Source organism: Crocuta crocuta, unplaced genomic scaffold (genome assembly GCF_008692635.1).
Source record: "Crocuta crocuta isolate KB4526 unplaced genomic scaffold, BGI_CrCroc_1.0 scaffold16, whole genome shotgun sequence".
Lineage (NCBI taxonomy): Eukaryota > Metazoa > Chordata > Mammalia > Carnivora > Hyaenidae > Crocuta > Crocuta crocuta.
In genome coordinates this window covers 11,196,894-11,209,335 of record NW_027531893.1, presented here as the reverse complement: position 1 = coordinate 11,209,335, position 12,442 = coordinate 11,196,894, and the positions used below count along the sequence as shown (strand labels likewise).

Here is a 12,442-nt window from a genome sequence, read left to right as displayed (position 1 = left end):
CTTACCCCCTTTGTGCATTTCCAAACACCTAGAGTGACAGTAAATCTAACAGGTTAATGAGGAATAGGGAAATGTTTCACAATGAAAAGACCAGCTTTGAACAAATACCATTTATTCTCTATAGTACAAGGCAAGCAATTTTCTTTGGCTGAGTTCCAGGGCAAGGCAAAGTTCATCCGTGTGCAAATGTATTAATAATACCTGTACTGAATCCAAGGCAAAGAACTACCTGTGCTCCCTTGTGTGCAACAAACTTCTGCATGAACTATTTTCTCTTTACTATGATCATTCAAGAGCAGAACAAGAGATGGTCAAAAATTGTTCACTGTGATAAATTTAATGGATGGAAAATCTTAGGGGAAAAAACTCAAAATGGGACCACAAACTCAAAAAACGCAACCAGTGCAGTAACTAGAAGCATCAAAGTTTAAAACAAGAATGACAAAGTCTCCTCTTTACTGAGGCCTAAAACTCGCTATTTCCAAGTAAATGCAGTTTCAAAAAACCTGATAATAAAGGAGGAGAAAGTGGCACATACTATCTTTCCACCTCCTTGATGCTACTGACAGCTGGCCTGCGGTATAGCCGAGGCCACGTGAACATGACTGCGCCTCGTCAGAGCTGTCCCAAGTGTTAAAATACCACACTGCTTTGCAAAAGGGGAATCTATCATCTGTTTTACTGTTTTACCGTCAACGCTGGCAGTGACTTAAAAGCTGAAATTCACCACTCAGCATACTTCTCGGTCTTGCAAATGACCTTGGGAATGAAAGCTCCCCGCACGTGGTCTCTTATACGTGCAGGTGCAAGCAAAGTGCTGTAGCTCTGAGGCATGTCCTTTCCATCTACCTCGCCTTTCCTTGCCTTTATGAAGCTGTATTCAAGTTACAGCATCTGAGCTTTTCCTACATAACCAATAAAAAATAACTGACTGTCCCTTTGATTTCCCTTTCAGTGCCAGTGTTTACCATCTGAAGGCATGTTAATATCGTGTAAAACATCAAAAGCTCATGTTCTCTGTGTGGGCATTGTTTCGGTAAGGGTCCATCATTTATGTGTTTCCATATATCCACATTTCTTTTAGGAGGGACTCACTTCTTGGGAAAAATTAATGGCCTAACTGGTTGCCTTACTTTTGAGGTGCCTCCAGCTACACGTTCAGGGGTAAAGAAACACCCTAGCTTATCTTTCACATTTACTGCAGTAGTAGGAATATTCTGCTACTCCACGACATTGCCAACATAAAATTAGTCAAAAATACGGGAAGATCCTGGAACCATCACTTAGATGTCCACTTCTTCTCCCTCATTCTTCACCAACTATTTGGTGACACATTACACACTGATCCAAACTGAACTGTCTTCATTTTCCCCCCAACTAGGAGGGGAAATAATTCAAACCAGTGAAATTCAAATGCTTAGGACTAACAGTGAAACACACTCACAAGAAAATACCTAAATCTGACTATTTCATAATACTCTATTAATTTTTTGTATTGATTTTGAGGCTAAGATTTACATTTTGTATATGATATGATCTAAACATGGCACGAAGACGACTTAAAATTGAAGAATAAATATGAAAAAATCAGTAGGGTAAGAAAGTTATGGTTCTTCTAGCTCCATTATTACTTTATGTGATTCCACTCTACTCCTATAACTTTCAAAAATGTAGATTTCTGAGAGCTCTACAAGGATTCCACGTATGCCTTGGAATATATATGCAGATCAGGCTAAATCATAAGCCTGACATTAGAATGTATGCCTGAATATAAGGTAAGCATTTAACTTCCTGAAATCACTTATTAAAAAAGAAGAGACTGTTTGCTATTTGAGTCTTTATACCACATCTCATATAATAAGAAATTCTTTCATTTACTCAATATTGGACAAAAAGTAGTTGAGGACAACATATCTGCTTAAAAATTAACTTCATTTAAAGGTAGCTTTAGGATGTTTATAAAAATATCTTAGTAGAATCATAAAAGGGGAGGGGAGAAAGCCAACACATTAATTATTCCTAAATTATAACCATAAAATTGGAAGTATTGAGTGTTGTTACAAAGAAGAGTTTCAAAAACTGCTTTTAAAAAAGTAGTCAAATACTATTCTGTCAAAAAGGATACAAATAACAGTAATTACCTCTGGGGAAGAAACTATGTAGCTAAGGGGAAAGACTGGGAAGTGACTTTTCACTGTGTACCCATTTGCACTCTGCACATTTTAAGCCAGTGAATGTGTTAGCTACTCAAACGAAACAAAACAAAACAGATAATTACATTCTAAAACAGGAACTACAGCTCCATAAAATGTTATAACCAATCACAACCCCTCTGTTTCATCAATGGTACTTGTGGTTTAGACAGAAAATCTTCAGTATTAGGTCATGTGTATACTGAAAAGCCGCTGTAACTCAGACAAAAGAGACAGAAATGAAGATGCACCCTGGATTTTAGCGCTAGGTGGATGATGCCAAGGGGTTCCACTGATGATTTAAGAAAAAAAAACAAAAAAACCACTTCCCCCAAAGATTCATGGATAGAGTCTGAGCAAGATGTTTCTATGAAATATGAGTGTGAGTGAAGCAATTCTTCTATTATTGCACTGCTTCATAAAAATGTGATTTTTATTATGTACATGTAACTAAATTTAAAAACTAAAATGTTTACCATTTACTCCACTTGCCTAAAAGTTTATAAGGGGAGACTACCTAATATTTGGGCTTAGCTTACATTCAGGCATACATATTCAAGGCAACATTCTTGCAAGAGAATGTGGTGTGCTTTATCAAGGAAATCACCACCAAGTATAAACTCGCCCAACACATTTCCCTACCATTTTCCTGAATAACTGTATATTACTGCAATTTTACACCAGTGCAACTCATTTTTTAAGGATGACAACCTCAAAAATATAGGTCCAAATGTACAATGTGAATTTGATCACATTTAGTCATATTTCAGTAAATGTGGTTATACTCTCTCAGCCAACTGTCTAAGAAAGATAGAAGATCCTAAAGCCAATGCTCAGCACCAGCCTCCTGAAGGGTCTGACAGCACCTGAGCCAAAATGGTGCTTTTCACCACTCACACTGCACAAGGCTATGCCCAAGAACAAGTGCCAGAAACCTTACCTGAAGGGAAAACAAATACACTCCAAACACATGTACTAAAGAACTAAGAGCCATAACATACATCTTTTCTCCATCTTCCTGGATAAGGTAAGGCCAATAAAGAAAAGGACTGGTAAGGACTCAGAACCCAGAAAAATAAATAACAAGGTACAAAAGGAAGTGTTTTACAAGGGAACAGTTTTATTTCCCCTGGGTTTTAAAACTAAAAATTTTAAAAAGCATTATTTGTAAATGTAAACCTCATCAGAATGGTGGAAAACACAATAAATTCAGTTATAATTCTTAATGTGACCCTTTATATATATATATATGCTCGATGTGTTTAAAAATTTTAACATTTTGTTAGTTTTTATGTTTCAAGTATTAAAAATAAGTGTCTATCATCTATTCTTACTCATTTACATTAAAAACAGACAGTTTTTGTTTTCCAGAGACTGTGAGAAGCCCCTGTGATCAATGAAAATTTCCTGATACCAAATGAATAGAAAATATTCATTTCGTATACAGGCAGAGACTGACAGTATGGTCATATCCTATACCCAATAGAAAAACGCTCAAATAGAAAATTCTTGCTTTCTTTGTAATCATTAGGATAGCTTAAATGTTATCAGTTTTGAACTTAAGGTACAGCACAGTGGAAATGGGGAAAATGGAGGAATAGTCGAATCTACAGTCCACCTCCCCCAGTATCAGTGCAGGAAGCTACTCCCCAGTAGCTTCTAGCATGAAATTTAGCTGGTGCTAAAATGGTTGAATCTAAAGCTTGTTTCCAAGGAGAATACTGCTACCAGACACTTATCGGGGCAATAAAGGAAAGAACTGGATGGATCATGAAATTCTGCCTGTTACTCAAAACCAGCCAGTACCCTACAAGGCTCTCTTCTCTGTGACAGTCTGCCCAGTATAACTGACAAAAAAAATAAATAATAAATAAATAAACAAATAAATTACAACCAAACAGGAATCAACTGGGCTCACAAAGAGGGGAGTCCTTAAATCCAGTCCCCGCCGCGCATGCTCAAGAGCTCACCGTTCTTCCTCTCGTTCAGCGGGGGCAGGTGCTGGCTGGGCTGCAGGGACAGCTCCTGGAATTCGTGGGCAACAGCTTCGCTTTGAGGACTCGGGGCAAGATGGGCTAAAGGCCCCACTTCATCCTCGGCGTCCAGTGCCCCTGGGGGATCCATGGTGCTCCAGCCACCGGCAACAGATATACGTGACCTCTCTTAAACGCGGCCTGCTGAAGAGACTGCCAAAATAAAAATGTGTAAGCAGACGGTACTTTATTTTTCTCCAATTTACACAAAAATATTAAAATGGAAATCTTGAGTTCTAGTTCAGCTTCACTGCTGTGTAGCAAGTACCAATTCATTGACCCTCTCTGGATCTTGGTTCTTTGTCCAACACATGGGAATAAAAGACTTCCCAACTAAAATAGCACTTACCAGGTAAATACAAGTTGAGAAGTATTTTATATAATTTTTTGGACTGTGGAGTAAAGAAAGTTACAGTTACTGATGTCATTAAAGATTTTAATGCATCCTAAAATAAGATAAAAGTCAAATAAAGATGATGCGAGAGGGGTGCCTGGATGGCTCCATTGGTTAAGTGTCTGACTTCGGCTCAGATCATGATCTCATGGTTTGTGAGACTGATCCCTGCGTCGGGCTTGGTGCCGACAGCTTAGAGCCTGGAGCCTGTCTTTGGATTCTGTGCCTCCCTCTCTCTCTGACCCTCCCCTGCTCATGCTGTCTCTATCTCTCTCTCAAAAATAAATAAAACATTAAAAAAAAAAAGATGATAGGAGAAAAAAAGCAGTCTAGCTTGAAAATCTGTCTTAACTCCTACGAATCAAACAACTTTGTACTAAGTCCACATTAGCAGCAACCAGCCATGTCTCAGATGAGGGCTCCTCCTTCGGCAGGGAACAGAACTTTTAGCTACACCAAAATGGACATACAGTTCATGACAAAGAAACAAACCTTTAATTTAATAAAGCCAATGGGACTTGGGGAGGCTTATTATCACAGCACAACTGGCCCATTCTGAGTGAAACAGAAATCAGCAACAGAAATACCAAAGACACAACAAAACCATAAATACGTATGAGGGTCCATATTCAGCAGGGGTGAAACATTTCATAAACCTGCTGCCTGCCCAGTACTATTCCAGATCACAGTTCATCGATCCGTTCACCCACCAATGAACATGACTTGTTTCCAGTTTCTATTAGAAATAAAAATGCCATGAACATTCTTGTCCAAGTAGTTATAGGAATATAAGCCTTCACTTCTCTTGGGTAAATACCCAAGAGTAAGTGGATCATAAGGCAAGTGCGTGTATAAATTTTAAAGAAACGAACAAAGTATTTTCCAAAGTTGTTCTGCCATTCTTATTAGCAGTGAATGAGAATTTTAGTTGTTCTACATCCTTGCCAACACTTATGGTCAATCTTTTTAATTTTAATTATTATTATTATTATTATTATTTTTATTTCTAGGAGAGAGAGAGAGAGAGACAGCGTGAGCAGGGGAGGGTCAGAGAGAGAGGGAGTCAGACTCTGAAACAGGCTCCAGGCTCTGAGCTGGCAGTCAGCACAGAGCCCGACGCAGGGCTCGAACCCATGAACCGCGAGATCATGACCCGAGCTGAAATCAAGAGTCAGATGCTTAACCGACGGAGGCATCCAACTGCAGTGATACTTTTTTTTTTATTTCAAAACTTAAATAATATATATATGCATATATATATTTAAGGTTTATTGATTGATTTTGAGAGAGAACACATGAGTGAGGAAGGGGCACAGAGAGAGGGGGAGAGAGAGTGAGCAGGAGTGGGGGACAGGCAAAGAGAGAGACGATCCCAAGCAGGCTCTGCACTGTTAGCACAGAGCCCAACACAGGGCACAAACCCACAAACTGTGAGATCATGACCTGAGCCAAAGTCAAGAGTCAGACTCTTAACTGACTGAGCCATACAGGTACCCTGATAATTTTATATAATCACAAAATGATCACAATAATAGATCTAGCTACCATCTGTTACCATACAAAATCAGTACGATATTATTGACTGTATCTCCTATGCTGCATAGATGACATCTCTGAGACAGTAGAGTCTTTACCTCTTAACTCCCTTCACCTATTTTATCGGTCTCCCCTCCTTGGCTACCCTGTCCCAAACACCAGTTTGTTCTCTGTGTCTATGAGTCTGTTTCTGTTTTGTTTTGTTTGCTCATTTTGGTTTTTTTAGATTTCCCATATAAGTCAAATCATACAGTGCTTGCTTTTCTCTGCCTGATTTCACTTAGAATGATATCCTCGAAGTCCAACCATTTTGTCACAAATGGCAAGATTTCATTCTTTTTTGTAGCTGAGTAATATTCCAGTGTGTGTAATATTCGAGTAATATTCTAGTGTGTACACACACACACACACTCCACATCTTCTTTGCCCATTTATTATCTACTGATGGACACTTGGGCTACTTCTATGTCTTGGCTATTGTAAATAATGGTGTAATAAGCATAAAGGTAATACATCTTTTTGAATTGGTCTTTCCGCTTTCTTCAAATAAATACCTTGAAGTGGAATTCCTAGATCATACGGTAATTCTATTTTTAATTTTTTGAGGAACTTCCATACGTTTCCATAGTGGCTGCACTAACCTACATTCCTACCAGAGTGCACAATGGTTTCCTTTTCCTCACATCTTCACCAACACTTGTTATTTCTTGTCTTTTTTGTTTTGGTTTTTAATGTTTACTTATTTATTTTTAAATAAAGAGAGAGGACGAGTAGGGGCAGGGCAGAGAGAGAGAGAGACAGAATTCCAAGCAATTGCAAGGCTCAAACTCACGAACTGTGAGATCATGACCTGAGCTGAAATCAAGAGTCAGACACTTAGCCGACTGAGCCATCCAGGAGTCCCTCCTGTCTTTTTGGTAACAACCATTTTGACTGGAGGCAGTACCTCCCTGTGCTTTTGATTTGCATATCCGTGATGATTAGTGACGTTCAGCCTCTTTTTGTATGCTTGCTGGCCACCCGTATATTGTCTTTGGAAAAACGTCTATTCGAGTCCCCCGTCCATTTTATAATTGGGTTGTTTTGCTGTTGTTGTTATGAGTTGTATGACATACGGTTATTGATATATTTTGGATATCAACCCCTTATCAGATATATGGTTTGCAATCATCTTCTTCCATCCAGTAGGCTGCGTTTTCATTTATTGATGGTTTTCGTCACTCTGCAAAATCTTTTTAGTTGATGTGATCCCAGTTGTTTATTTTTGTTCTGATACCCTGCTTAAGGAGACATATCCAAAAAAAATATTGCTAAGACTGATTGTGTGTAGGCGTTTTATGGTTTCAGGTCCTGTATTTAGTCTTTAATCCATTTTCAGTTTATTTTTGTGCATGGTATAAGAAAGCAGTCCACAATTTCATCATTTTGCACACAGTTGTCCAATTTTCCCAACACCACTTATTGAAATGACTGTCTTCTCCCCACTGTATATTCTTGCCTCCTTTGTCATAAGTTAATTGACCTCATTGGTGAGGGTTTATTTCTGGGCTCTCTATTCTCTTCCACCGATCAGTTTTTGTGCCAGTACCATACTGTTTTGATTACCATAGTTTTTCAGTACAGTATGAAATTTCGGAGCATGATACCTCAAATGTTGTTCTTCTTTTCCAAGCCTGCTTTTGTTATTTTGGGTCTTTTGTGGGTCTGTGCAAATTTTAGGATTATTTGTTCCACTTCTGTGAAAAACGCCATTGGAATTTTGATAGGGATTGTACTGAATCTGTAGGTTGCTTTGGGTAGTATGGACATTTAAAAAATATTAATCCTTCCAACCCAAAAGCACAGCATATCTTTTCATTTATTTTTGTTATCTTCAATTTCTTTCATCAATGTTTTATAGTTTTCTGAGTATATGTCTTTCACTTTCTTGGTGAAATTTATTACTATGTATTTTATTGTTTTTGATATAACTACAATTGAGATTGTCTTCTTAATTTCTCTTTCCAACAGTTCATTAGTGTGTAGAAATGCAACAAATTTCTATATATTAATTTTGTATCCTGAAACTTTACTTAATTCATTTATTGGTTCTAATATGTTTTTGGTGGAGTCCTTAAGGTTTTTTGTATGTAGTATCATGTCACCTGCAAATAGAAACAGTTTTACTTCTTCTTTTCCAATTTGGATGTTTCTATTTCTTTTTCTTGTCTGATGGCTGTGGCTAGGATTTTGAATACTTTGTTGAATAAAACCGTCAGGGGTTGGGCATCCTTGACTTGTTTCTGATCTTAGAGAAAAACTCTGGATCTTTTCACCCACTGAGTATGTTCGCTGTGTGTCGGTCATAAATGGCCTTTACTATGTTGAGTACAGGCCCTCCCTACCCAGTTGAGAGTTTTTATCATAAATGGATACTGAATTTTGTCAAATCTTTTTTCTGTACCTATTGAAAAGATTATATATTTTTAATGTTTATTTTATTTGAGAGAGACAGAGGGCATGAGCGCAAGCAGGGGAAGAGCAGAAAGAGAAACCCAAGCAAGGTCTGTGCTGCGAGTGCAGAGCTCAATGTGAGGCTCAATCTCACGAACCACGAGATTATGACCTGAGCCAAAATCAAGAGGTGGACGCTTCACTGACTTGAGTCACCCAGGTGCCCTGAGATTATATAATTTTTATTCATTTTATTAATGTGTTGTATCATGCTGACTATTTGCAGATGTGAAACCATCTTTATATCCCTGGAATGAACTCCATTTGGTCACAGTGTATGACCTCTTTTAATGTTTTTGATGAGTTCAGTTTGCTAATACTTTGTTGACAATTTTGGCTTCTGTGTTTATTAGGGGTGTTGGCCTATAATTTTCTTTTTTTACAATGTCTTTGTCTGGTTTTGGTATCAGGGTAATGTTGGCCTTGTAAAATAAATTTGAAAGTATTTCTCTGTCTTCAATTTTTCATTATAACTTCTGGGATAGTTTAAATGTTTGGTAGAATTCTGCAGATGGCAGAAGCCATCTGCACTTGGACTTTTTGTTTGTTGGTGGTGTTTTGATTACTGATTCAAATTTCAGTAATTAGTCTATTCAGATTTTCTGTATCTTCATGATTCAATCTTGGAAGACTCCATGTTTCCAGGAATTTATCCACTTTTTCTAGACTAATTTGTTGGCATATAACTGTTCACAGCATTTACTTATGATCCTTAGTATTTCTGTGGTATAGGTTGTCATTTCTTCTTTTTCATTTCTGATTTTATTTATTTGGGCCATCCCCTATTTTTTCTTGATGAGTCTGGCTAAAGGTTTTTTTAATTCTGTTTATCTTTTCAAAGAACCAGCTCTTAGTTTCATTAATGTTTTCTATTATATGTGTGTATGTGTGTGTGTGTGTATGTGCGCGTGCATGCGTATGTGTGTGTATTTCATTCCCCCACTCCGACTCTGATCAGTATTATTTCCTTCCTTCTACTAACTTTGGGCTTCTTTTTCTAGTTCCTTTATTTTTTTTTTAAATATTTTTATTTATTTCTAGGAGAGAGAGAGAGACAGCGTGAGCAGGGGAGGGTCAGAGAGAGAGGGAGTCAGACTCTGAAACAGGCTCCAGGCTCTGGGCTGGCAGTCAGCACAGAGCCCGACGCGGGGCTCGAACCCAAGAACTGCGAGATCATGACCTAAGCGAAAGTCGGACGCTTAACCGACTAAGCCACCCAGGCGCCCCTCTAGTTCCTTTAAATGTAAAGTTAGATTGTTTATTTGATATTTTTCTTGTTTCTTGAGGTAGGCTTGTATCACTATAAAACTCCCTCTTAGAACTGTTTTTGCTGCACCCCAAAGACTGTGGAATACTGTGTTTCCATGTTCATTTGTCTACAGGTATTTTTTTAATTTCCTCATTGACCTACTGGTTGTTAAACAGCATGTTGTTTAGTCTCCTTTTGTTTGTGGGTTTTTTTTTTTCCCCAGTTTTCTTCACATTAACAGACTTCTAGTTTCATGCCATTGTGGTTGGAAAAAATGCTTGATAGGATTTCAATCTTCTTAACTTTATTGAGACTTGTTTTGTAGCCTAACATGTCCTGAGATCTGTCCTGAAGAATGTTCCCTGTGCACTTGAAAAGAATGTGTATTTTTGTTTTTGGAAGGAACGTTCTGTATGTATCTATTAAGCCCATCTGGTTTAATGTGACACGTAGGGCCAATGTTTCCTTATAGATTTTCTGTCTGGATGATCTGTGCATTGATATAAGTGAAGTATTAAAGACCCTTACTACTGATTAAGGAGGGCACTTGTGATGAGCACTGAGTAATGTATGGAATTGTTGCATCGCTATATGGTACACCTGAACTAATATAGCACTGTATATTAACTAACCAGTAATAAAATAAAAAATTAAAAAGAAAAAAAATAAAGTTCCCTACTATTACTGTATTGCTATTTCTCCTTTTATTTCTGTTAATATTTGCTTTATAGATTTAGGTTCTCCTTGGTTGGGTCCATACATTTTTAGAAATGTTATATCCTCTTGTTGGATTTAATTCTTTATCACTACGTGATACCCTCGTCTTTTGTTACAGTCTTTGTTTTTTTTTGGTTTTTTTTGTTTTTGTATTGGAACTCTGATTTTATTATTTTTTTTTAATAGTTTATTGTCAAATTAGTTTCCACATAACACTCAGTGCTCATCCCCACAAGTGTCCTCCTCCATGCCCATCCCCCCCTCCCCCCACATCCATCAGTCCTCAGTTTTTGTCAGCATTCAAGAGTCTCTCATGGTTTGCTTCTCTCCCTTTCCCCCACCATTTCCGCCCTTCTTCTCCCCCTTGTTCCTCCGTCAAGTTCCTCCTAATCCTCCTATACGTGCAAACATATGGTATTTGTCCTTCTCTGCCTGACTTATTTCGCTCAGCATAACACCCTCAAGGTCCATCCATGTTGCTACACATGGCCAGATTTCATTGTTTCTCATTGCCATGTAGTATTCCATGGTATAGATAAACCACATCTTCTTGATCCATTCATCTGTTGATGGACACTTAGGCTCTTTCCATGTTTTAGCTATTGTGGAGAGTGCTGCTATGAACATTGGGGTACATGTGCTCCTATGCATCAGCATTTCTGTATCCCTTGGGTAAATTCCTAGCAGTGCTATTGCTGGGTTACAGTCTTTGTTTTAAAGTCTATCTTGTCTGATATAAGTGTAGCTGCCCCATTTCATTTCCATTTGCATGGTACACATCCCTTCACTTTCAGTCTGTGTGTGTCTTTGCACTTGAAGGGAGTCTCCTATACACAGTATATAGAAAATTGTTCTTTTTTATCCATTCAGCCACCCTATGTCTTTTGACTGGTGCATACAGACCACTTACACTTAAAGCAATTATTATTAAGTATGTACTTACTGCCATTTTGTTCATTGTTTTCTGGCTGTTTTTGTAGTTCCTTTCTGTTCTTTTTTCTTCTCTCTCTCCTCCCTGTGGTTTGATTATTTTCTTTATGGGGCTTGATTCCTTTCTCTTTTTCTTTTGTGTATTTCTTTCAAGTTTCTTCTTTGTGTGGGGTGCCTGGGTGGCTCAGTCGGTTGGGCATCTGACTTGGGCTCAGGTCATGATCTCACGGTTCATGGGTTCGAGCCCCAGATCGGGCTCTGTGCTGACAGCTCAGAGCCTGGAGCCTGCTTCAGATTCTGTGTCTCCCTCTCTCTGACCCTCCCCTGCTCATGCTCTCTCTCTCTCTCTCTCTCAGAAATAAATAAAACATTTTTTAAAAATAAAAATAAAAAGTTTCTTTTTTGTGGTTGCAAGATTCACACACATCTTATGTATACAGTCTCTTTTAAGTTGATAATAACAAAGCTTTATAAGTTTACCCCCCACTCCATGTTTTATATACTTGATATTACATTTTACATCTTTTTAATTTTACATATTCATTAACCCCTAATTATTGTAATTTTAATTAAACTACTGTCATCTTTTACCTTTCACACTTACTTTTGTAAGTAAGTATGGCTGTCTCCTACCTTTATTATTTATTTACCTTTCCTGGTAGATTTTTAATTTTGTATATTTTCTTATTATTAATTAGTGACTTTGCAGAGTTTAGAGAAGTCCCTTTAACATTTCCTATAAGGTTGGTTTAGTGGTGATGAATCCCTTTAGGTTTTGCTTTTCTGGAATATTCTCAGTTGTTCTTTCAATTATGAATGATAACTATGCCAGGTAGACAATTCTTGGTTGGCATTTTTTTCTTTTTAGTACTTTGAATGTATCATGTCACTCCCTGCT

At 37.8% G+C, this 12,442-nt stretch overlaps 1 protein-coding gene across 11 annotated transcripts in view; it reads right to left on the bottom strand.

The window, feature by feature from the left end:
- The window catches only part of MRTFB (myocardin related transcription factor B), a 214,560-nt gene that overhangs the window by 118,892 nt on the left and 83,226 nt on the right, over positions 1-12,442 (bottom strand). For all 11 annotated transcript variants that reach the window (XM_077773154.1, XM_077773153.1, XM_077773170.1 and 8 more), the window contains one exon: positions 4,163-4,378. In XM_077773154.1, coding sequence (XP_077629280.1) covers positions 4,163-4,316 — 154 coding nt within the window. In that variant the 5' untranslated portion in view covers positions 4,317-4,378. The remainder of the gene's footprint in view (positions 1-4,162; positions 4,379-12,442) is intronic.